At 45.2% G+C, this 27,417-nt stretch overlaps 1 protein-coding gene and 1 long non-coding RNA gene across 6 annotated transcripts in view; one reads left to right on the top strand and one right to left on the bottom strand.

Moving 5' to 3' along the window:
- FMNL2 (formin like 2) overlaps positions 1-27,417 on the bottom strand; it is a 205,326-nt gene that overhangs the window by 79,041 nt on the left and 98,868 nt on the right. For all 5 annotated transcript variants that reach the window (XM_069982717.1, XM_069982715.1, XM_069982712.1 and 2 more), the window contains exons 2-3: positions 25,650-25,733; positions 10,051-10,131 (exon numbers count right to left, since the gene is read on the bottom strand). In XM_069982717.1, the coding sequence (XP_069838818.1) occupies positions 10,051-10,131; positions 25,650-25,733 (165 nt within the window). The remainder of the gene's footprint in view (positions 1-10,050; positions 10,132-25,649; positions 25,734-27,417) is intronic.
- LOC138800758 (uncharacterized) lies at positions 202-27,417 on the top strand. The gene is made up of 3 exons (XR_011364517.1): positions 202-286; positions 24,227-24,271; positions 27,005-27,417. It is a non-coding gene; the product is annotated as an uncharacterized lncRNA (long non-coding RNA).

The following is a 27,417-nucleotide window of genomic DNA, read 5'->3' as shown; positions in this document are numbered from 1 at the left end:
GGATCACAGAGAGCAGGGTGCAGCAGCCTGTAGTGGCTGCCCGAGTTAGCTAGTGATTGAGCCTGCGGTACCTCCCTGTGAGTGATGCACCTGTCTTAGGCAGAATGCAAATTATCTACCTCTATGGTATATGGGTCAGTCAGTGTATAGGGAAAATAATAGTCTTTGCATAATGGATTTAACTTTTTTTTACAGTTTTAACTACAGATCTCAGGTGAACCTGTTATACTGCCCATACATCCATGACATTGGGATAGTGAGCGACTCCGATGAGAAGACACCCCTTGTAAGTCACTGTTTCATTTTATGTGTCTATATATGTAAATGTAGAAGCCTCTAACACTGCTCTTAATTCACTATGAGTAATGGAGCAGAATATACCCTTTATTATTTAGAAAGCATTGTTGTCAAGCGAGGTTCCCTTTGAGTAACATAATCGGTTGGGGGCCCACTCAGACTTGCTCGCCCCCCCTAGGCTGAACCCCTAGCTACGCCCCTGATACGAATGAAAATCTTAGTTTCCAACCAAACTGACACAGTTGCGGTGTAATGGTCACCCAGATCTTCTTATACTTCACAGATGGGATTAAACAAAAGTGAAGTGGAGACACCAGCTTATCAGGATCACAGTGGCTTTAAATACGTCGTCTATGTATCCACCCCACGCAATCTGACTAGTGATGTCACGATACCAGAATTTTAAGTTCGATACCGATACTAACTTTTTTATTTCGATACTCAATACCAGTTCGATACTTAGTAAAGTATAAAAGAAAAAAAAAAAAAATGGTAGAAATATAATACCCTGGCCTGCACTATTACAGTGATACCAATTTTTGGCCTATTTTTATTTTATTGTGTTAAAAATAAAGTTAGTGATATCTGTCTAAGACAGCTCTGCTGCATCAGCTATCACTAAGACAGCTCTGCTGCATCCGATATCACTAAGACAGCTCTGCTACATCCGATATCACTAAGACAGCTCTGCTACATCCGATATCACTAAGACAGCTCTGCTGCATCAGCTATCACTAAGACAGCTCTGCTACATCCGATATCACTAAGACAGCTCTGCTGCATCAGCTATCACTAAGACAGCTCTGCTGCATCCGATATCACTAAGACAGCTCTGCTGCATCCGATATCACTAAGACAGCTCTGCTGCATCAGCTATCACTAAGACAGCTCTGCTGCATCCGATATCACTAAGACAGCTCTGCTGCATCCGATATCACTAAGACAGCTCTGCTGCATCAGCTATCACTAAGACAGCTCTGCTGCATCAGCTATCACTAAGACAGCTCTGCTGCATCAGCTATCACTAAGACAGCTCTGCTGCATCAGCTATCACTAAGACAGCTCTGCTGCATCAGCTATCACTAAGACAGCTCTGCTGCATCAGCTATCACTAAGACAGCTCTGCTGCATCAGCTATCACTAAGACAGCTCTGCTACATCAGCTATCACTAAGACAGCTCTGCTACATCAGCTATCACTAAGACAGCTCTGCTGCATCAGCTATCACTAAGACAGCTCTGCTGCATCAGCTATCACTAAGACAGCTCTGCTGCATCAGCTATCACTAAGACAGCTCTGCTACATCAGCTATCTCTAAGACAGCTCTGCTACATCCGATATCACTAAGACAGCTCTGCTACATCAGCTATCACTAAGACAGCTCTGCTACATCAGCTATCACTAAGACAGCTCTGCTACATCAGCTAACACTAAGACAGCTCTGCTACATCCGATATCACTAAGACAGCTCTGCTGCATCCGATATCACTAAGACAGCTCTGCTGCATCCGATATCACTAAGACAGCTCTGCTGCATCAGCTATCACTAAGACAGCTCTGCTGCATCAGCTATCACTAAGACAGCTCTGCTGCATCAGCTATCACTAAGACAGCTCTGCTACATCAGCTATCACTAAGACAGCTCTGCTGCATCAGCTATCACTAAGACAGCTCTGCTGCATCAGCTATCACTAAGACAGCTCTGCTGCATCAGCTATCACTAAGACAGCTCTGCTGCATCAGCTATCACTAAGACAGCTCTGCTGCATCAGCTATCACTAAGACAGCTCTGCTACATCAGCTATCACTAAGACAGCTCTGCTACATCAGCTATCACTAAGACAGCTCTGCTACATCCGATATCACTAAGACAGCTCTGCTACATCAGCTATCACTAAGACAGCTCTGCTACATCAGCTATCACTAAGACAGCTCTGCTACATCAGCTATCACTAAGACAGCTCTGCTACATCAGCTATCACTAAGACAGCTCTGCTACATCAGCTATCACTAAGACAGCTCTGCTACATCAGCTATCACTAAGACAGCTCTGCTACATCAGCTATCACTAAGACAGCTCTGCTACATCAGCTATCACTAAGACAGCTCTGCTACATCAGCTATCACTAAGACAGCTCTGCTACATCAGCTATCACTAAGACAGCTCTGCTACATCAGCTATCACTAAGACAGCTCTGCTACATCAGCTATCACTAAGACAGCTCTGCTACATCAGCTATCACTAAGACAGCTCTGCTACATCAGCTATCACTAAGACAGCTCTGCTACATCAGCTATCACTAAGACAGCTCTGCTACATCAGCTATCACTAAGACAGCTCTGCTACATCAGCTATCACTAAGACAGCTCTGCTACATCAGCTATCACTAAGACAGCTCTGCTACATCAGCTATCACTAAGACAGCTCTGCTACATCAGCTATCACTAAGACAGCTCTGCTACATCAGCTATCACTAAGACAGCTCTGCTACATCAGCTATCACTAAGACAGCTCTGCTACATCAGCTATCACTAAGACAGCTCTGCTACATCAGCTATCACTAAGACAGCTCTGCTACATCAGCTATCACTAAGACAGCTCTGCTACATCAGCTATCACTAAGACAGCTCTGCTACATCAGCTATCACTAAGACAGCTCTGCTACATCAGCTATCACTAAGACAGCTCTGCTACATCAGCTATCACTAAGACAGCTCTGCTACATCAGCTATCACTAAGACAGCTCTGCTACATCAGCTATCACTAAGACAGCTCTGCTACATCAGCTAACACTAAGACAGCTCTGCTACATCCGATATCACTAAGACAGCTCTGCTACATCCGATATCACTAAGACAGCTCTGCTGCATCCGATATCACTAAGACAGCTCTGCTGCATCAGCTATCACTAAGACAGCTCTGCTGCACCACCCACCACTAAGACAGCTCTCCTGCACCACCTACCACTAAGACAGCTCTCCTACATCAGCTATCACTAAGACAGCTCTGCTACATCAGATATCACTAAGACAGCTCTGCTACATCAGCTATCACTAAGACAGCTCTGCTGCATCAGCTATCACTAAGACAGCTCTGCTACATCCGATATCACTAAGACAGCTCTGCTACATCAGCTATCACTAAGACAGCTCTGCTACATCAGCTATCACTAAGACAGCTCTGCTACATCAGCTATCACTAAGACAGCTCTCCTGCACCACCCACCACTAAGACAGCTCTCCTGCATCAGCTATCACTAAGACAGCTCTGCTGCACCAGTTACCAAGATTGCGGAGGAAGAGAAGAGGAGGTTACACAGGATCCCACACACTACAGCCGATCTTATCTGCTCCTCTCAGCCCCGGCCACCTCCCCCACCTGCCAGCCGGCTGGATCCTCACATGTGCTGCACTTCCCCCGGATCTCACAGACCCCCGCTCTCCCTCTTCATCCTCCCCACCTCCAGCCTTCTCCGTCCTCCTCTCTCCGTGACCTCCCGCTCTCTTCTGTGCAGCTCCGGCTCCTCTCCCGGCCATCCCGCTCTCCCTCCAGCCTTCTCCTCCGTCCTCTCTCCCGGACATCCCGCTCTCCCTCCAGCCTTCTCCTCCGTCCTCTCTCCCGGACCTCCCGCTCTCCCTCCAGCCTTCTCCTCCGTCCTCCTCTCCCGCTCTCCCTCTCCAGCCGCTCTCCGTGCAGCTCCGGCTCCTCCGCATAAATCATCTCTCTGATAAGAGAGTCTGGCGGAGCCGGACTCTGTAATCAGAGAGACACCAGCAGCGGGGGTCTGTTACACACAGTAGCCGACCCCCGCTGTATATGGAGCCGGCTCAGGAGGGGTCAGATGCCGCTGTCAGTGTGACAGCGGCATCTATATACTTAAATAGCCGGCACTAGCAATAGCTAAGTGCCGGCTATTTGAAATTGGCGCCAATGGGAGCGGAGGGAGGGAGAGAAGAGGAGGAGACTGCAGGGGGCAGGGGGAGGCACATAGAGAACACGGCCGGCGCTCAGCTAGCCGCCCACCGTGTTCTCTGCTTAACTTAAAGTTTCGATACCAGGAAATCCTGGTATCGAACGGTTTTTTTGCCCGAAATATCGATAGTAGTATCGATATTTCGGTGCATCGTGCATCCCTAAATCTGACAAACTGAAAAGCTTCCATAGACATGCTATAACCTCAAAAGTATGGCTCAAGTGATGTTAGAAGAACATTTTGATACTAATTATAAAATATTTTAATAAATGGAAGATATAAAAAAATATACAATGCATCAATCAAATACTTAAAGGCAATTTTGTAGTGTCTTAAAGTGGTTATTCACCAAAAAAAAAAAATCTTTAAAATCAACTGGTGCCAGAAAGTGTAATTTACTTCTATTTAAAAAAACGCAAGTCTGCTGTATGTCCTGCAGGAAGTGGTATTATTTCCAGTATGGAGAGCAGCAGAAGTTTTCCACTGGGATTTTCTGCTGCTCTGGACAGTTCCTGACATGGACAGAGGTGGCAGCAGAGAGCACTGTGACGGACTGGAAAGAATGCACCACTTGCTACAGCAGTACTGGAAGACTTGAGATTTTTTGATAGAAGTAAAATACAAATCTCTGGCACTGTCTGGCATGAGTTGAACAATCCCTTTAAAGGTATGGTGTACAATCTCAATAAATGTATTAAACATTTCATACTAAATGGGTGAGGGATACAGAGGCACAGTAGCCATGACACAATATCAAATATAGTGCAGGAAAACTAGGCCAAAGCATTTTAATAAGTATTATGTAACTATATGGTCATGTTAGCAATGTACGTGACCCTGCTAAGACATAATGAAGCTTTGGTATCCTAATCACTAGACAGTGTCCTAAGGGTAGAGTGTCTATAATTAAAATATATATGTATATATACACATGTCATATTAAACTCAGGCGTTAGGTTTTCCCAGACTGTAAATGCCACTCCCTGCTTTATAGTGGTTGGCAAATACAGTAAAATATACTACTGCAGTTACATAAAAGATGTAAAATAGAACTTGGGATACCGAAAAATTATATTTTAAGTGGGTGCCTGAGTACATAAGGGTCATGTTGTCATCTATGGCATGTAGAGAGGAATATTGAATAAGGAGTCAGAATTATCTACCATATTTCCATCATTGTGACTATTGGTTGGAAGCTATGACCATGTCTACAGACCCTGTACTTCCAGGCCTCGGGTGCCATGTCTCTATCAACTAAAGCATGATGCCACACTGCTTACTCTATTCTTCAGTGATCCAAACACTATCAATGTGCAGTGGTTTGTAAGGGGCCCAAAGCTATTATTGCACAAGTTGTCAGTCCACCTGGTAAATCAGCAGGGAGGTTGACATACTACATCTTTCGGCCACTAGGTGTCTCACTTACTATAAAACTGCAGTCGAAGATCCATCACTAAGGACATTTGGTCTTTGGCAACAGCAACAAAAGAGACAGGAAGGAAGTGATGTCACTTGGCCCAGTGAAGATGCATGATAATTGGCCAGCAGCCATGCACTGCTGCAGATGAGTAAACAAACTGATCTGTGGGTCCCTAACACGACTACCACCAATGCAACAATGTTTAAATTAATAAACTATATATTTGCTGGGGGGGGGGGGGGTTGTTGTAATTTTGTATGTCATGGCAGGTACACTTTAAGGGCAGGTTCACACAGCGTGTGACAACGGCCGTTCTGTGGCCCAGCCTTGTCACTGAATGGCCAGTGTCAATGAAGTGTATACCGGCCGGATAAACTTCAATTCTATTGAATTGGGATGCTGGCGCATCCGTGTTTACCTGCATCCCAATTCACCATTGAACAAAATGAAGAATGCGGCTGGAGCCACACTTTTCTATTGTGTGAGCTGTCAGTGTTGTACGGCCGCTATTCAATGAATAGCTGCCACACAAAACTGACATGTCAGTTTTTCCTGCGTCCGCTAGGGAGCTCGGCCCGGAGCTTATACTATGTGTATACACTCCAGTTCGGGTTCCCTCTGACTGCAGTACTACGTAAGTTTTGTATTAATCACAGCCGTTGTTGCAAGTCAGCAGCAACAGCTGTGAAAAACTTACATTGTGTGAACATGGCCTAAGGGTGTGTTTAAACTGAGTAAAAGCGGCGGAATCCCATCTGCCTCAGTGTCCCACATTGTCTCTATAGGAGGGCTTGTGAGCCTCTGCTCTTCGCGCAAAGAAGCGGAGGCGTGCAAGCTATCCCATAGAGACACTGTAGGACACTGAGGCAGACGGGATTCCGCCCTAAGTCACAAGCCTTCTTGTGTTGTGAGGGTGCCAACAGGATGATAGAGGGTCCTGACCATAAACTCTAAGGAGTTATACTGGAAGGATCCCCACAGATTGCAGGAAGTTAGTGTTAGCAGGGCAGTCTATTACAGCTTTGCTCCTCCTGTAGTCTAGTACCCATGCGATCACAGTATCAGATAGTGACCTTCTGATTGTGGGTTATTATGGATTAGGAAAGCACAATAACTTCTTGCAAAACAGCGCCACCCCTATCCTCAGGTTGTGTGTGGTATTACAATTCATCTCCATTTACTTCAATGGCACTGAGCTGCAAAACCCCACACCCAAACTGAGGACAAGGGTGGTGCTATTTCTGAAAGAAAGCGGCAATGTTTTTGTAAACCTGGATAGTGCACAACATTATACTGTAGCCACTACATACTGCTGGTTGCTCCTTGGGTCATTCTCTGGTGCTGTGAGACCCCCTCAAGACACTGTACAAGGCTCCAGATGGCGACCAAAATGGTCGCCAATGCGACTGACATATTGCAAATGGCGCCCAGATTTATTAATCTGGGCGCCATTTGCGACTGGCTCCGGCGGCGGCGCCCTGTCTCTTTAAGGACAATGAGCTGCGCTGCTGCCTTCCCGCGCGCTTCCCTGACCTCTCACACAACCTTGGCTCCAGTGGCGTAGCTACCAGGGTCGCATCGGTCGCCGCTGCGAGGGGGGGCCCGCGAGGGCCCCCCCTTGCCACTGCACTGCTCCCCCCTTAAATTACTCTTGTGGCCACAAGCATTGATTTGCTTGCGGTCACAAGAGCGTGCTCGTCCGGGCCCCCGGCTGATGCGCGGCTGCCGGGGGTGTCCCATCCTATCCCCGGCAGCGCGGCGCATCAGTGAGCTGCCTGGGGCCCTGACTTCCGGCACAGGAAACGCACGCAACGCCCCGGCGTACAGGGAGCTCACTGATGCGCCGCGCTGCCGGGGATAGGAAGGGACACCCCCGGCAGCTGCGCATCAGCCGGGGACAGCGCCTGAAGGAGAAGAGGATCGCCGGGGGAGCGGGTTGTCAGGTGAGTTTGTGTATTTGTTTTTTTTAAATACTGCTTAGCATAGAGGAAAGGGGGGGCATCTATAATGGGGGGAAGAGAAGGGGGGGGCATCTATAATGGGGGGGAGAGAAGGGGGGGCATCTATAATGGGGGGAGAAGAGGGGCCATCTTCAAGGGGGGGGGAGAGGGGGCCATCTATAAGGGGGGGAGAAGAGGAGGCCATCTTCAAGGGGGGGAGTGGGGGTCATCTATAAGGGGAGGGGGGGCATCTATAATGGGGGGGGCGAGGGGGCATCTATAATGGGGGGGAGAGGGGGCATCTATAATGGGGGTAGAGGGGGTCATCTATAAGGGGAGGGGGTCATCTATAAGGGGAGGGGGCCATCTATATATACTATAAGGGGGTCACATAGAGTCAGGGCTACCCACCAAATGAGGGTGTAAAGGGGACAGTACAGATGTGCAGTGTGTATAGAGATGAGGATGGTGCCAGTGTGAGGAGACTAATATGTCTGTCTGGCAGATTCTGTGGATTCGTGGCTCGGAGAAGTTCTCATAACGGCCCAGGACGGATGGAGAAGAAGATGAAAAGGAAAGAACTCCGATCAGAGAAGACGTCCCCTGTGAGTCACCTGATATATCTGCGCTGTAATTTATATGGTGTATACAACCTGTGTGGAGCTGCTTCCACCTCTATATGAGTGTATGAGGTGATAGTGATCTGTGTACAGTGGATCTTATTCAGTAGCAGAGGTGGTGTTAGTCAGTATGTGGCGGTGTTAGTCGGTATGTGGCGGTGTTAGTCAGTATGTGGCGGTGTTAGTCGGTATGTGGCGGTGTTAGTCGGTATGTGGTGGTAATATTTGTTACTTGTTATCCGGTACTGTGTTTTATTGGTCTCAGTATACTGGTTTTGGTCAGTAACAATGTGGTGGTGATGGTAGTGGTTGTGGTGTGGCGTTAATATTTGCCCCTTGTATCTTTGTATTATTGGCAATATTGGTCTCAGTATACAGTAACAGTATGGCGGTAATATATATGGTGATAATATTTTCACTTCCTATATGCTGGTGTTATTGGTAATATCTGTCTTGGAGTGTGTATATATATATACACATACACCTACCAGTAGCATCACTTGGTCGTGAAAGGGGGGGGGCCCAAGTTGACCTCTCGCACCAGGGCCCAGGAGACATTAGCTACGCCCCTGCTTGGCTCTGCCTATATTCTTTAGCCTTCCCGCGTTTCTACCCAAACTCATGACGCAATTAAAGAAGAACCAATTAGCGTGAAGGCTGCACCAAGCGCTAAGCGGGACATTAAGCACACGTATAGCGGGGGACCAGGAGGACCCGACTCGGACCTCACTACTGGAGAGCTCGGTAAGGGCGCAGAGCTGCGGGGGGACTACAGATGTCAGCATGGCCTCCCTGCAGCATCAAGTGTCAGCACGTCAGGGCAGAGAGCCGGGGGGTAACTATGGCTGCACTGGGTGATATATATATAAGTGTAGGGCAAACTGGCTGCAGACACTGGGAGATAGATATATGCACAATTATTATTATCAGGGCCCCTCAGGTGTCTGTATTGTAGGGGGTGACTTGCATTAGTCACTAGGTGAGAGATATATCTATCTATATACACATCTTGTCGGGGGTCACTATGGCTGCAGTCATAAGTCTAGCTCAGTATGTATAGACTGTTGCAAGCTTTTAAGTTCAAGTTCAGAAGAGTAAGCCTCATTAAAAGGCTAGCCAAGTGAAGCTGAAGTACTGAGTCAGACTGTATATGGTTGTCAAGTTGCAAGTTTCCATGTTGAACGTTTTCAAACTAAGAAAAGAAAGGATCTAAAGGAGGAGGATGCTGCCGTGGCCTCTGCACACAGTAAGTCCCATTTAACATAAAATTAATTTTACATGTTTTAAAATGTTGGCGACCAAATATTCTATTTGGCGCCTAAATTTTTCAGGTTAGGAGCCAATGGCTCCTAGGTAAATTTTTTAGTCTGGAGCCCTGTTGTAGTAACCTCTTACAACACACCAGAAACCTCTTACCAGAAACCCTTTAAGAAAAATATTTTAAAAATTATAATAAACAATAGTAATAGACACTAGATGAGACTGTTCAGACTGAGATAATGGCAATCTAATCCACTGTCCGACACATGAGCACATCTGGATTGGCGGGATAGTAACTATTCAGTGAAGTTGTCCCAATGACTTGGTCAGAACTCAAATTCACCTACAGTATAAATAAAAGCTCATTTTTTACTCTATTTTTGGACGGAGTGTGACATTCCTAAATCTTCTGAACTTTTGGTTTTTCTCAAAAACTTTCCATTATCCGGCCCCCCTCTCACCTTCTGCTGAATATGATGTACGAGCAGTCGCCGAACGACTGACGGATTTCTCGTCACCGGCCAAAAATATTCTCTTACCTTTCTTGTTACTGCTGGATCGAGATACCCTTTCAGCTTCTGTATATACGTGTGCGGAGGGTTCTTCACCTGAAATCTTTCCTAGAAGAAAGAAGTTTAGAAAATATATAGATCAATGAAGGATGAAGATCATAAACACTAGGTCAGCATATTAAACCAACAGTATGATACACTTGTGCAGGATAGGTAACATTATAGGGGTCATACACCTCACACAAAAGCAGGCTGATGGTTGAACAGTCGTTGATCTAACGAACGCTTGGTCCCCATACACCTTATAGTCTTGTCTGCCACACTCGCTGCTTGCAATGGATGCAGATGTCAGTATAAGGTGTATGGGGCTGTCCTAAGCAACCAATGACAGATGAAGTCCTTTGTTCTGGCAGAGATAAGCTGGAGCTGTCTAGCTGTGTTTTTACAGGAAGGATTGGTCATGCCAAATGTTCCTGTGTAGGGAGAAAATGGGGGCCGAGAACTCACGGCCAAATGCTCGTTTGGCCGTCAGATATTGAAGGCGTACGGCCAGCTTTAGTGAATGATCGTTTCAAGTCTTAAAGTGTCACTGTCGTTTAAATTTTTTTTTGCAGAAATCAGTACAGACAATTTTAAGAAACTTTGTAATTGGGTTTATTAGCCGAAAAATGCATTTTTATCATGAAAAATCAGTTTGAAGCTCGCCCCCCTGTCTTCATGGTTCTCCTATGGAGAGGGGAAGGGTGGAGGGAGATGAGGCACCATAACAGGACAACAAAGAGTTAATTTACAGCTACATCATCGGGTTATCTCCTCTGAAGTCAGCACTGACCTCTGAATACCGGCTTTTACACAGGTCCTGCTGTGTAATCCTTTGTTCTCTGCGGGCGACTAATCTCCCTCCTCCCCCCTCCATAGAGCAGACAGGGCCCGACTGATGTAAAAGAGTCGAGATTTCCTGATAATGAGCAGTGAATGAGAAAGAGGAGGGGGGGGGGGACCTGGGGAAAGGCTTTTTGAATTCAGATAATGGCATATTTGCCTAATAAACCCAATTACAAAGTTTCTTAACAAAAACAAAAAACGACAGTGACACCTTAAAGGTGCCTATTCACCAACAGTTATCTCTCCCATCCTCCATGTACACATAAAGGTTTGACATGGGTAAATGTTTACGTGTTCCCTATGGGGAGGAGAAGTGTAACCTGCAGCGCCGGCTTATAACTACAAGAACAAAAGGGCCGGTGAGTGAAAATTCTTCACTTCCGACCCCTATAGACCTCCATACACCTTATACTGTCAGCCAAACCCAGGATCATCTGACTTTAGCATAAAGTGTATGGGCACCTTTAGAGAGGGTAATATTATATTTGGAGCTTCAACCCTATTGCAGCTGCTGATTGGCATTGAGGGCTACAACAAAGTCAATTATTTGATATATTTTTCCAACTAGTACTCCATTTAAAGGAAACCATCATCACATGAGTCATTAGGAAGGCCCCAGTCACTGTCCCCCCCCCCCCCCCCCCACCAGCCCTGATTGACAGATCTCTATATATATCTAGAGAGGGGGAGCTCTATCGATCAAGGTTGGAGGGATAAGAGAAAGCTGCCGGGGAACGCCCCAATGACTCAGGGAGTCAGGGAGCAATAAAGTGCTGACAAATTCCCTTTAGGAAGCCAACATATAAAAGGGCCTATGGGGAAGATTTATCAAACATGGTGTAAAGTGAAACTGGCTCAGTTGCCCCTAGCAACCAATCAGATTCCACCTTTCATTTTCCAAAGTGTCTGTGAGGAATGAAAGGTGGAATCTGATTGGTTGCTAGGGGCAACTGAGCCAGTTTCACCTTACACCATGTTTGCTAAATCTCCCCCTATGTACATAAAGCTGTTTCCAGGCCACTCAAAAACGAACTGGCTACTGAAGCGACCGACTGAACGCACGATTAATGATTCATAAATCATCATTCAATTACTATACTTTGGGCATTACTCATCTCTGAAGACCAAAGAGAATTCCAAAGCCGCGGCCAACAATGCCCCTTGCCAAAACCTGTTGCAATAGGCAGTGCGCCTAAGCTGAGAGAAATAACTTTCCACAACCAGTATCCTCCATGAATGAGCCGCGTGGCTGTCAGAGACGGATTTCCTCAATGAACTCAAGATATCATAAAGCTGTTATTCTTAGCCGCCTGCCCGAATGACAAAGGGAAATAATAATAATAAAATATGGAGCGAAAGCAGAATAACTACACGATAAAATACAGTGGGCAATGCCACCACAGGGAAAATATGTAACTTATGGACATGCTGGGTCCTTCAGAGTTAGGGTCCTATTTCATGGGCCGAGGGGGCCCGATCAATAATGTAATCTGCTAGATCGGCGCTCATTTACTGGGCTTATTACACGGCCCAATAATCGTTTAGCGAGGGCTGCAGGGACATAGTTAACAATGTCCTTGCAGCCCTTGTTTAAACAGCACATATTACCTAATTGAAGGTCTTCTCCTGTGCTCCTCTTCCTCCCAATCCTGCTAGCAGCACCCAATCACTGGCCGCGGCAGTCCTGGCCAGTGATTGGCTGAGCAGTCTGTCAGCTCAGACAGGCCACTTCGAAGGCGCTGCTGCGCACGGAACTGGGAGGAAGAAGGAGCACAGGAGAAGACTTGCAACATGCTTAGGTATGTATAGTATGGTGTTTGTGAAATCGTTGGTCGCCCGCCGCGCATCGCTTATCCAAGCAGCGATGTGCGGTCAGTGCCTGACGATTTTAGGTTTGAACCTAAATAAATGATCAGCTGATGACACGATCATCGGCTGATCGTTGTTTCTATTCCACAGAGCGATAATTAGCCGAATCGGGCCAATTCGGCCGATTATCGCTCCATGGAATAGGCCCCTTATAGACTCTCCTTGAAAAGATTTTAACTTTAGATGACACATTAAGGATTCTTCTTTAAAGGGGTAGTTCGACAAAATCTTTTTTCTTTCAAATTAATAGGTGGCAGAAAGTGGCAGAGATTTGTAATTTACTTCTATTAAAAAATCTCAAGTCTTCTGGTACTTATTAGCTGCTGTATGTCCTACAGGAAGTGGTGTTTTTTTTTTCCAGTCTAGAGAGAAGTAGAGGTTTTCTATGGGGATTTTGCTACTGCTCTGGACAGATCCTGACATGGACAGAGGTGGCAGCAGTGAGCACTGGGTCAAATTGGAAAAAAATACACCACTTCCTGCAGGACATACAACAGAAGTTTCTGGCACCAGTCGATTTGAAAGAATTTTTTTTTTGGGGGGGGGGGGGTGAACGACCCCTTTAATAACACAAAATTCTAGACAAACCCTTGAAAAAAGGGAAGCAAACAATTCCTTTTGGAACATGAGCGTTAAAAAAATGCCCAACTCATAACAACAAGGTTCCAAAATTATGCTAAGCTTCGGGCGGTTCTTAGTAATGTAAAAAGTTGTATAAGATTAGTAAAAAATCTGTTTTCTCATATAAAAAACATGTGCTCCAGCTTTCTCTGGTTAGCGCCTGGTATTGGAGCTCAGACCCATTTACTTGCGTGGGACTAAGCTGCAGTACCTAACACATCCTAAGGAAAATAGTGGCGCTGTTTTGGGACCACAGCAGGCACTTTTTTTGTTTTATGACGATACAAGTTGTGCACTATGGCAGCTGTACTTCCACCACAGCGGGATAGGTTCTGCATCAGACGAATTATTGCACAATATTAGTCTGGGTTTCATTCCTTTGGCAATCCGTGCGACCGCCTAAATGATGTCTAAGCTGGAAGCCAACTTGTCACTTTGGAGTTAGAAGATTTCCACAGAAGTCTGCATCACAATTAAGGAAGGAACATTGGTTAATCTTGTAAAAATGAATAATCGTATATAATGCCAGAGGTTCTTTCCTATCACATGATGGATTTAGCTTCACCGCTGCCCGTCCTGGGAATCTGAACTGAGGTCTGGCTCCCACACAGTTATTATACACAGTAGTAGTGTCATTTGTTCTCTGATGGTGCTCAGTTGTCTCAGCCATACAATGTATTCTCATATAAGAGACAGTATTAAAGGAGAAGTCCAGCGAAAATTTATTATCAAAGTATTGTATTGCCCCCCAAAAGTTATACAAATTACCAATATACACTTATTACGGGAAATGCTTATGAAGTGCTTTTTTTCCCTGCACTTACTACTGTATCAAGGCTTCACTTCCTGGATAACATGATGACGTCACTTCCTGAATAACATGGTGATGTCACTTCCTGGATAAAATGGTGATGTCACGACCCGACTCCCAGAGCTGAGCGGGCTGTGGCTGCTGGAGAGGATGATGGCAGGGGGACACTGAGGGACACATGGCACTGGAGGGACACTGAGCATCCCTCTGCCATCATCCTCTCCAGCAGCCACAGCCTGCACAGCTCTGGGAGTTGGGTCCTGACATCACCATTTTATCCAGGAAGTGACATTACTATGTTATCCAGGAAGTGACATCACCATTTTATTCAGGAAGTGACATTACCATGTTATCCATGAAGTGACATTACCATGTTATCCAGGAAGTGACATCACCATGTTATCCAGGAAGTGACATCACCATGTTATCCAGGAAGTGAAGCCTTGATGCAGTAGTAAGTGCAGGGAAAAAAGCACTTTATAAGCATTTCCTGTAATAAGTGTATATTGGTGATTTGTATAACTTTTTTTTTTTTTGGGGGGGGGGGGGGCAATACAATACTTTAATAAAATTTTTTGCTGGACTTCCCCTTTAACCCAGAAAAAAATGGTCCATTGCCTGCCATAATATGGAGGTATTGCCCCCTCTATGCAGGAGGATTGGTTTCTATCTCATTGGTTTGGCTTGGAGGAAAGGGGGAATTATTTAAAATGCATCAAATTTAACCAAAAACTTTGGTCTAAAGTGAGCCAACCAAGAGGTGGTACTAGGATGAGATCTGGATCTAACATGTCTTCTGCCTGCCTTGTCCAGTTTTAATGTTCAGTGGGTAGTTCATGATGGATTTTATAGTCTTTGTGCAGATTAATAATTAAAGGGGTAGTTCAATTTTTCTTTACAAAAAAAGTCCCAGAAATTTGTAATTAACTTCTATTAAAAAATCTCAAGTTTTACAATACTTATTAGCTGCTGTATGTCCTGCATGAAGTGGTGTATTCTTTCAAGTCCGAATAGCAGGAGAGGTTTTCTTTAGGAATTTGCTGCTGCTCTGGACATTTCCTGACATGGACAGAGGTGGCAGCAGAGAGCACTGTGCCAGACTGGAAAGAATACACAACTTCCTGCAGGATATACAGCAGCTGATAAGTACCAGAAGACTTTTGAATAGAAGTAAATTACAAATCTCTGGCACTTTCTGGCATTAACTGATTGGAAAGATTTTTTCTTTTTGCTGAACTACTCCTTTAAATGATGATACAGTTATGACCAGTGGCTTATTTATGTTGAGGGTTGTAATATATTGTGTTGTCTGCACATAATATTCTAGTTTTCACTGTAGACATCATGATATCCTACCAGATAGATTATCAGGGTAATACAAGTACATAGGATGAGGTGGGGTATAGGTGTCCTCTTACTAATCCGCCCAAGTATTCATAAGCTGACACCAATGATTCACTTTACATCTTTACAAAGAAAATGATCCAATTTCTCAGTAAATACAATAAATCAGATATACAAATTACGATATCTTGTTTATTGGATCGTCCGGCTGACCATAAATCACTCGTTCTAGTTCAGTCCGGCTGAGACCACCAGGGACGGGGGACAAGACCAGGGAAGGAAAATACCCTCCTGTCCATTCGCCTTGATCTTGGTCTTAGCCAGATGCCTGTAATTTCCACTCTAGAATTATGTGTCTGTCTGTGAATCTGATAAATGAGTTTTCTTCAAGACCGGAACCAAAATATATTCAATTTACCCCTGCCAAATTGGATTTGTAACGTTGCCAGCGAGGCTTGCCAGAGACACATTTGTAAAATAAACAGGATCTTATAGTCTATATAATATTATATTACAATGACCACCCATTGGAGGACCTGGAAGCCTCGATAACAATTTGTGGATGGTAAATTGCTCTGGATTGGGAGAGGGAATGTCTGCTTCATGATGGTTGGCTAAGGGTTAAAGAAGTATGCCGTGCTGTAGCCCTTATCCACTGGACTTATAGGGACTGACTACTGAGACGCGCATTGCATGCGCCCCTCCAGACAGTAGCTACAGTTTGAATGGAGTTGTGGTACATCTATAAACAGCAAAGTTTTTCTAGTTGCAGTCATGAGACTCGGAAGGACAGGAGCAGGGGCATTACTACCACCGTAGCAGGCAGCGATAGCAGCTGCTACAGGGCCCACGGCATCTGGGAGCCCGGCAGGGCCAGCCTCCTATTTTAGAAGTTCCCTGAGCCCAGCCACTCAGTATACTCCTGCCTGTCATCCTAATCACAGGCTTTATACAGTAAGATGGATTACCACCAGCTTACTATATAAGGACAGTGATTATGACAGGCAGGAAGGTGTAAAGATGCAGGGCCCTCTACCCTGCACCCCCGGGCCCCTCCACTACCATCTCACTATGGGCTCAGGCTTCTACCTGCTCCCCTCCGATGTTGGAACAAAGGAGTAGGCGGGGAGAAGCTGCACTTGCCCTTGTGACTTATGCAGATTTGGGCCGTTATGGCCCATAATCGCTTAGTGTAATAGAAGACAACGATCAGCCGACATGCAAGATGACGGCTAACTATTGTCTTTCAACATGTTGAAACGGCAACGATCTAGATAGCAGCGATATGCTGTCATCGCTCAGCATAATAGAAGTGGTGGCAGCAGACCGCCGCTATCTTCTAGTGATCAACCGGGCTGCCCCCCCCCTTAAAGCTCCTTGTGGCCACCCCGGCTCTTACCCGCTTGCTGCCGATGCGTGTAGTAGCGCTGGCAGCTAGCGGGGAATGAGGAACAAGCGAGCGTTGACCTGACAAGTTTGCACTCGCTTGCTCCCTCTCCTTGCCCCTGTAATAGGAGCTTTAGAGAGTCCAATAAGGATGTAGGGAGCCCCAAGTCCATTATTTAGTATATCCATAAACCATGACTGACTTTCTGGTCAAATAAAAATCGCACTGGAGAAATAAAAACAAAAAAACATTTACCCAGCCAGACCTGACTAATAGAAAAGGATCAGACTGCTGCCATAGCAACCGATCAGATGTTTACATTCATGTTCTAATCTTTCCTAAAACAATGGCAACTAGACTCGGTTTGGCTCCTGGGGGCCACATCGTTCATTGTTCTTTGCCGGATCGTTCAAACATATTCCCCCCACGCCTTTCATAGACTCATTTTTGCCGTTGCCAAGATCAGGGAATTAGGCCATTTAGGGACACGGAGAAGAAAAGAGCTTTACAGATTAATGTCATGGAAAAGGGAAAGAGCGCTTCATTTCATTCGCTTCCACTGTATGCCATAGCTGAGAGAGCAAATGAGACAGAGGTCATGTAGGGAAGAAGGGACGGGTGCAATCAGAGATTCCGGCGTGGCATATTCCACCGCCATCTCGTGTCATATCTCATCGTCGTGACAAATATCTATCTCTGTGCCATTCATTACCGATGTATCGCCCTCCAGCCCCATCAATCAGTTTTCCAATGACAAGGTGTGGAAATTAAAGATGTATGAAATGTCCTATTACAGCGAATGATGGCGCCCAGCCCCAGAGGGTTAAAGGAATCAGTCGTGTTTTACATACAAATGCCATCTCTGAATCTGATGCCATTTGATGGCAATTCGCAGTCAGGTATCTTATAGGTGGTGACTCTATTTAGCCGCTTCAGTTATATCTTCCGGAAAAGTTGGGTGATAACAAAATGGCGCCATACAGCTTCTGTTTAGGTATTTAGGTACTAGGATGCTTTCTTCCAGAAACAGCACCACTCTTGTCTTCAATTTTGTGTTGGGTTTTTCAACTCCATTGCATTGAAATTAATGGAGCTTAAAGGAGAAGTTCAGCGAAAATTTTTATTAAAGTATTGTATTGCCCCAAAAAAGTTATACAAATCACCAATATACACTTATTACGGGAAATGCTTATAAAGTGCTTTTTTCCCTGCACTTTCTACTACATCAAAGCTTCACTTACTGGATAACATGGTGATGTCACTTCCTGGATAACATGGTGATGTCACTTCCTGGATAACATGGTGATGTCACGACCCGACTCCCAGAGCTGTGCGGGCTGTGGCTCCTGGAGAGGATGATGGCAAGGGGATGCTCAGTGTCCCTCCAGTGCCCTGTGTCTCTCAGTGTCCCCCTGCCATCATCCTCTCCAGCAGACACAGCCCGCACAGCTCTGGGAGTCGGGTCGTGACATCACCATTTTATCCAGGAAGTGACATCATCATGTTATCCAGGAAGTGAAATCACCATGTTATCCAGGAAGTGAAGCCTTGATGCAGTAGTAAGTGCAGGGAAAAAAAGCACTTTATAAGCATTTCCTGTAATAAGTGTATAACGTTGATTTGTATAAATTTTGGGGGGGAATACAATACTGTAATAATAATTTTCGCTGGACTTCGCCTTTAATTGCAAACCACACACAACCTGGAGACAAAATTTATGCTATTTCTCAAAAAAAGCGGCCATGTTTTCTGGAAAGCCCCTTTAATGTGTCTGTTTGTGTCTGGAGGGTTTTTCACAGTTCAGGTGCAGTTTGCAATTAAGCTCCATTTACTTCAATGGAACTGAGTTTCAAAACCCCACCCAAACTGGAGACAACAGTAGGGGGAAAATGGCCATGTTTTTGTAGCGCTGGATAACCCCTTTAATAAACAAGGTGAAACGGTAACGCTAGGTTCACATTGCGTTTTGGCAATCGTTTGACATATATGTTTTATGCAAAAAAAATCATGCAATTTGTTTGTCATCCGTTTGGATCAGTTTTTTCCATTATAAAAAGAAAAAAGAAAAACAGAACGAAACGGATGCGTTTTTTTTAACAGACACAAATAGTGTTGACTAATGCTAAGTTTACACGGAGCGATTATTGGGCGAATTTTCGCGATAACGATCGAATTCGAACGATAATCGTACGTGTAAATGCGGCGAACGATCGAAAAATCGTTCATTTTGATCTTTTAACATGTTCATAAGTCGTCGTTCGTAAAAAATTTGCCGATCGTTCCGTGTAAACTGTCGTCGCGCGATAGTCCGGCCGCCCGCTGCCCCGCCACTCGCAGCCCGACCCCCCGCTCATCCGCAGCCCCCTGCGCTAGCTCGATCGCCGCCGCCGCTCTGATCGTCACCCCCGCTGCCACGATAGCCACCAATGCCGCTCCGATCGCCCCCCCGCCGCCACTCCAATCGCCCCCCGCCGCTCCCGCTCTGATCACCACCCCCACCCGCCGCCGCTCCGATCTCCCCCACCGCCGCGGCCAAGAGCATACGTTACCTGCTCCGTGCAGCAGGTCTTCAAGATCCCCGGCTCCCCTCTTCAGCGCATTGATTGGCTGAAGAGATGAGCCGGGAATTTCAAACCGGGCGATCAGAGCGGCGGGGGTCGGGATCGGAGCGGCGGCGGGGGGGCAATCGGAGCGGCGGCGGGGGGGCGATCGGAGCGGCGATCGGAGCGGCGGGGGTGGCGATCAGGGGGGGCCGGCTGCGGGCACGCGATCGCAAAACGATTTTTCCGTACGATATATCGTACCGTGTAAATGCTGATCGTTTTTTTTTAAAAATCGTTACTTCGAAACCGTTAATCGTACGATTGGGCCAATATTCGCCTCGTGTAAACTTAGCATAAGGGTCCATTTATACTGAAAGATTATCTGACAGATTATCTGCCAAAGATTTGAAGCCAAAGCCAGGAATGGATTTGAAAAGAGGAGAAATCTCAGGCTTTATGACCTGATCTCTGTTTATAGTCTGTTTCTGGCTTTGGCTTCAAATCTTTGGCAGATAATCTGTCAAATATTCTGTCTGTGTAAATGGACCTTAAGTTTTTCTGTCCATTAAAAGTAACCAATTAAAAATGGATACGTGTAACGGATTGCAAAAACGCAGCGTGAACCCAGCCTAAACTGGCAGGGAAATTCAACACAAACCTGACACTTTTTTGGAAGGAAGCACATTCGTGTCCATTTACACAGAAAGATTATCTGAAAGATTATCTGCCAAAGATTTGAAGCTAAAGCCAGGAACAGACTATAAACAGAGATCAGGTCATAAAGGAAAGACTGAGATTTCTCCTGGCTTCAAATCTTAGGCAGATAATCTTTCTGTGTAAATGGACCCTTAGTTTAGACCATTTATTAGGGTTATAGGGCTCAGACCCCATTGAAGGTGTATACTAAGGGGAGGGTATCAATTTGCTCTTGGGCTTCCGGATTCCAACTAACCCTGACCAGTGCTCCTATTCACCACTATGGGGATGGACTGCACATGCTCACCCGGCCCCAGACCCCTGATGATGACTTTTAGGTTTTAGATTTGGGCCTGGTTCACCCATAGAGCCCCTCTTCTATTACGCTGCAGAATACACTACCAGGCTATAGGAGTGCAGTGATACCCTGGCGCTTCAGCTAATCCACCAGTCATTTGCATTCTTTGCCGAGCTTCCCAGCTCTATGGGAAAAGCCTCCAGCCGGCTGATCTGCTCCAGAAATGTCAACTAACAGCAAGTGATGACTTCGCAATTTAGTATTTGTAAATCCCTCGCCGCATTAATTGTCTAATTTATGGTAAAAAATATGGATTTTATATCAAAAGAGCAAGAAACGAGTACAAAGGAAAAGCTAAGGAGAAGAAAAGGCTCCGCTGTCTCCCCCGGCCAGTGATTGAAATATATCATGACGCAATCTGTCTTATCCAAATCCTTTGAAGTGGTGGCTAACAATTCCCCAGCCGGATGATGATTCTAGAAACCGCTGCTATTGCGGAGTTGTATGCCGCTACCCATGGATTCTGGAGGGAAGGAGGAGAACCCATGTCATTCTACCTTGGGTTAAAAAAAAAAAAAAAAAATGGCTATAGAAAAACTTTGACATGACATAATCCTCCAGGCTGTAATATGACTAATGCAGGAAGAAGATTAGCTTTCTAAAACATCTGTCCATCACCTAAAAAAGAAGATCTAGATCAGGGATTGGGAACCTTAGGCCCTCCAGCTGTTACAAAACTACAATTCCCATCATGCCTGGACAGCCGAAGCAAAGGCTTTTCGGGAGGGCCGAAGGTTCCCCATCCCTGGTCTAGATCACAGGCAAAAAAGCAGAAGGTAGCGCTTTACAATACTGTAGAGGAGGAAAATGGCTGCACAGTGGCTGAAGAAGTTGGATGCAGCCCTATGGGGTCTTGGAAAACATGGATACACCTATAGGACACAGGCGTATTAAAATGCCGAACGATCGGACTCGAGTATACCTGAGTTGCGCTCGTCTCTATTAGAGACCCATTAGCACTTTTGCCATATGGTAAGTCCTTGGGTAGAATATCCCCATTATATAGCATGGAATGCAGCTCTCCATAAGAAATAATAAAACCCTGAGCACGCAAATATATAGTAATGGCCAGTAACGGGCTAATAGATGTTCCCAATGGTATGGTGTAGGGGAATCTGTCCTCTAGGAAACCCCTATGTAAGTACTGTCACTTGTTATATGGCAATAGCAGCAATGAGAGTAATGACAGTTATCCATGGCTGTCATAATGTAAAAAAGAGCCGGGAACTAAAGTTTTTCCCAGTTAGAGAGGTTTTCTGAGATAAAATAACTGATAGCCTATCCACAGAATAGGAGCAGAGGCCACAGTACACTTCACAGTAACTACACAGGGAACACAGACAACTGCTTCCAGCACATTTCTTACTGTAGTGCGGGTGGAGAACAGCGAGGGTGGCGGGATTCCGCTGCTGATCAACCATTGACAGTCTATCCCAGCGCTTCTCAAACTTTTTCTACTGGAGCCTCACCCAACAGACCAAGGCAATGCCTGGGCCTCACCAGACTGACCAAGAGGATGCCGGGCCTTACTATCTGTGGTAAAAATCCATTTAGAAGCTGAAAATAATGCTAGGGCTACCTTTCACCCGTCTCCCATGCTCTCGATACTAATAAATTAAGTACAAAATAAATTAATATTGTTGCTAAAATGAATATTTTTGCAAACAGCTAAAGCACTGTGCAGATCATAGTTACTTTGTGAAAACTAGCTCTCCGGCTGGGCCTCACCAACAACCAGGGGGCCCCCTCACAGTTTGAGAAGCACTGCTCTATACTGTGGAGAGGGTATCAATTGTTTAATACCAGACAACCCCTTTAAGAGCCCTATTACACCAACAGATCTGACAGATTTTTGAAAGCCAAAGCCAGGAATGGATTTGAAAAGACACGGAATTTCAGTCTTTCCATTATTACCAGTTCTCTGTTTCTAGTCCATTCCTGGCTTTGGCTCAAAAAAAAAAAAATAAAAAAAAAAAAGTCAGATGATTTGTTGGTGTAATAGGGCCCTAAGTCATCATACATGGCCAGATGGTGCGTGGCCGGATTGGGACTAAGGGTACTATAACACGGAATGATAATCGGCTCTATCCGGGTGATTATCATTCCGTGTAATAAACACAACGATCAGTCGACTCAGTAATCGGCTGATCGTTGATATAGGTTTGGACCTATAATTGTTGGGCACCGACCTCGCATCTCTATGTACAAAAGCGGTGCGCGGCCGGAGGCTGATGATTTGCAAAGTGCATGCATTACCTATTCATGGTCCAGGGCTCCTCATGCGCTCTGCTTCTCCCCGGGTCCCGCGCTACAGCTTCAGAGCGGCCTGTCTTAGCTGACAGGCCGATCAGCCAATCACTGTTAGGAACTGCCGTAGCCAGTGGTTGGCTGAGAGGCCTGTCAGCTAAGACAGGCCCCTCTGAAGCTGTAGCTCGCAGGACCCGGGGAGAAGTGGAACGAAAAAGTATCAGACCCCCATCGGGCTGTGTAATGTACCCTATTAGAGTCTATGAGTACTATATAGAGATGAGCAAACCTTGAGTTTCCTTAGGTTTGTCTATTCTCGAGCATGCGGCATTTGAATTTGGATACAGCTGTAGGGAGCCCTGGAAAAAATTGATACAGCTTTTGGCTATACCTATGTTTTCCAGGCAGCTTTAGGGCAGAATCCAACTTCTTCAACCACTGGTGATCAATTGCCGCATGCTCGGGATTGGACAAACCTGAGGGTACTTGAGGTTCGTTCATCTCTAATGCTATATTTCTGCTTCATACAATATGGCGGATGTATGAAGCTGTAATACACTTATGTGCTCATGTCCTAAGGCTAAAAAGACGTGTATTAACACAGTAGGAAACATCCATATTCTTCTTTTTTGTTATGACAGGAGACAGTGTGTCCTGGAGACAGACGGGTGGAGCTGTCCCTACAGGGTGACGATCAGTGATTTCTCAATCAGACCCAAAGAAATGATGAAATTTGTACAAACACAGTGAATTTCTGTCAGAGACACTGGAACACAGTAAATAGCCCCAGGTCTCACATTTATATACATAGAACCGATCCCTCCTGCCTATGTCCCTGATGTCTGTTATTGCTTCACTCTACGGGTCGCAGTTTTCTTTAGTATTATTGAAGATTCATCTCAAAGAAAGTGTTACAGTACAAAATGGGGGAGATTTATCAAACTGGTGTAAGGTAGAACTAGCTTAGTTGCCCCTAGCAACCAATCAGATTCCACTTTTCATTTCTCACAGATCCTTTGGAAAATGAAAGGTGGAATCTGATTGGTTGCTAGGGGCAACTGAGCCAGTTTCACTTTACACCATGTTTGATAAATCTCCCCCTATGTTCATAAACATCTTCGCTTATGTTCTTTAATAGTGTAATAATGAAGAGTGATCATCTTAGATGTTAAAGGGCCACAAAGTGCAAAATGTCTAGTTATGTAGTGATATAAACCCCAGTGTGGCTGGATACCAGTGGTGTATGTTAGGGCCTTATTACATGGCCCGATCATAAACTGTAAACGAGCGCCAATCTGTTGTATCGGCGCTTGTTTACTGAGATGGGCCGACTATCGGGCAGCAAGGGCTGCCAAACAGCAGGGTGCCGTATTTCCGAAACTGGAGGTAAGGATGACTTAAAGGGGATTATCCCAATAATAAAAGTTGTCCCTTATCCACAGGACAGGTGAATACTAGCTGATCGGTGGAGGTTCCTTGTCTTCCGGGTGAGTGGAGAAGCAGAACACATTCTTGGACTTTACACTATTTCCTCTCTATGAGAATAATGAAGACGGCCAAGCACTGTACTCAACTATCCTTGATTAAATAGAGTGTAGTTATCAGGTGTGGGTAGGTGATAAGGTTTAATCTTGGTATAAACCCCCTTAAAGGTTTTATATTAACTGGTGATTCTGTATTTTATTTCTTCTTAAAATGGACATTGTCATTAAAAAAAAAAAAGTAACTTATCGGAAGAACAAGCCGGGGGGAAGTCCGCACACTGCACATTCACTTGCAGTTCCATGACACATGACCTAGATAAACTTCCATGTAAGGGCCCTATTCCACAGTAACGATAATCGGCCGGATCGGCCCCATTTGGCCCGATTCGGCCGATTATCGTTCGGTGAAATAGAGAGAATCGGTTGAATAGGCTACGGTTGAATAGCGGTGCGCGGCGGGCAACCGACGATTTAAGAAGCAGCATCATACATTACCTGTCCAGGCTTCTTCTCCGCGCTGTCTTCATCCCCGGGTCCCGCGCGCTCTATCTTCAGAATGGCCGGTCAGCTGACGAAGCGCTCAGCCAATCACAGGCCGGGACCGCCGCGGCCTGTGATTGGCTGAGTGTGGCCTGTCAGCTGACCGGCCATTCTGAAGATAGAGCGCGCGTGACCCGGGAATGAAGAGAGCGCGGAGAAGAAGCCTGGACAGGTAATGTATGATGCTGCAAGGGCTGCAAGGACATCGGTAATGATGTCCCTGCAGCCCTCGCTCAACGATCATCAGGCCGTGGAATAGGCCCAGTAAACGAGCGGCGATCTAGCAGATCGCCGCTCGTTTACATCGTTAAGTGGGCCCTCCTCGGCCCATGGAATAGGACCCTAAGTTTATGGGACAGTCTGGGGTGAAGAATATGCAGCAACTTGGTCGTTTCCCTGATCGTTCGACTGATCACTCAAGGTCCAAACACTCAGACCCTGGCCGATAAAAAGTTTTGATATCTCTCTCTCACATATCAAAACCTTTAAGCAGACCATTGATTTCAAAAAGTACCATGTAACTCCTCACTTCTCCTGGAGTGGCGCTGCAGGGAGGTAAAACCAACAGGTTAAATTGTTACAAAAACCTTCTCTGGCTACAGGCATATCTAATGGTTTGATATGATAGTGCTATCTGGGCAGGCCTGACCATTTCTGATCATAAAGACATTTAGCTGATCAGCTGATCTAAATAGAGCTCATACTCTCCAACCAGGTGGAGTACAAAAAAGTTTTTCTATGGTAACCTCTCTATATACTGCCCATCATATGAAAACTTTAGTCACTTGGATGCAAGCAGTAACACACAGTCTGATGGTAATCCCATGATCTCTGCAGTTACCTGATCGCAGATAAGTTCCCACTTTTTCTCGTTGTCGTACTGACGCAGTAACCTGGCTTTATCAGGCGGAAGGTTCATTGCATTCTGTAAGAAAAAAAAACACAAGAGTCATTAAGAAGTGAAGCTGAACTTTGGAAGTTGCTGTGTTATGTCTGCCAGTATCAACAACAGGCTCACCGGGTCAATAAACCTCATCTAGTGAGAGTCCCAGACAGCCATAACATGAACCCATTTACTGTACTAGGTTCGTTATACTAGGATGGGAAAATCTCTTATGTCCCATGCAGAAATATATCCAGGCCGTGGCCCACCCAAATAGGTTTATGTAAGGTGGTCTCTTCAAAAATGGTTCATATAGGGCTCCTGTTTTTACACACACACATATATATATATATACTGCAACTTTTTGAAGTTTTTGAGAGTTGAGCAATTTTAATATTAATAAAAAAAAAACCATAAATCCCATTGTTTTAGGTCATATACGGGAATTGGCAACCCCCAGTATAAGCCATGTCACTGAAGATGGAAAAGTTTTTTAGACGGCACAAAAATTCCAACAATATTATAAAAGTTTAATCTCGGCACTCACCATAATGCTTCATAATTTTTATTGTAGAAAAAAGTCCATCACAAAATACAACGGCAACAGGACATTTCGGCGCCAAGCCTTCCTTAACTGTCTACGTCCTGTTGCCGTTGTATTTTGTGATGGACTTTTTTATACAATAAAAATTATGAAGCATTATGGTGAGTACAGAGATTGAACTTTTATAATATGACTGGAGATAAGCGCAACTGGAGAATGCTCAAGTATGATCATTCGGCATTTGAATACCAGTGGCTGAAAAAGTTGGATGCAGCCCTAGAGAGAGCCATAGGCTGTATCCATGTTTCCTGAACTCCCTAGGGTCACATTCTTCTTCATACTTCTTCAGCCACCAGTAATTAAAGGGGTAATCCAGCGCTACAAAAACATGGCCACTTTTCCCCCTACTGTTGTCTCCAGTTCAGGTGCAGTTTGCAATTAAGCTCCATTTACTTCAATGGAACTGAGTTTCAAAACCCCACCCAAACTGGAGACAACAGTAGGGGGAAAAGTGGTCATGTTTTTGTAGCGCTGGATAACCCCTTTAAATGCCAAATGATCAAACTAGAGCCCATCTCTACATATGACTAGACAGAAAAAGTAGTCATGTACTCACCCCCCCCCCCCCCCCCAATAAAAAAAAAAAAAGTTTGAGGGTCTCCGCATATGAAATAGGTTGTAGTGTTCTGAACACCATATGGTGTGAAACAATCTCCGGTTACATAGACAAAGCAATATTTTTGAATATGTGACAATTTTTTATTTTCAGTTGTACATGGCTTATGCTGAGATTGTCGGAAGCCCCCTTTAAAGTGCAGCTTTAGCCTTGCTGGCAGAAACAACATTGGCCACTCCTTCTCCTTCTGGATTTTCTCCCTGGACATGTGATGTTATTACAGAATGGAATACTTCTGCTTCTTTGTGAACTTTATCAACAAGTCCAGGCTGCACTGCCCGCGAAACAGATTTTCATCTTATTAAAGGGATTGTCACCTTCTATGAAGTGTCTGTGAGTGAGAATTGACAGAAAACAGAGAATTAACCGTTTCATCATATACATTCATAGCCTAAAGAATTTTCCATTTTCTTGGTACGGAGCTCTTAATCCCCTGCATACATATCATTAAAAGGGATTTCCGGCCTCAAAGAGGAAAAAAAGAATCATAAGTCATAATAAAAAGT

Source organism: Dendropsophus ebraccatus, chromosome 9 (genome assembly GCF_027789765.1).
Source record: "Dendropsophus ebraccatus isolate aDenEbr1 chromosome 9, aDenEbr1.pat, whole genome shotgun sequence".
Taxonomy (NCBI): Eukaryota; Metazoa; Chordata; class Amphibia; order Anura; family Hylidae; genus Dendropsophus; species Dendropsophus ebraccatus.
Note: the sequence above shows the minus strand (reverse complement) of the source record. Positions and strands in the feature narration are given on the sequence as shown.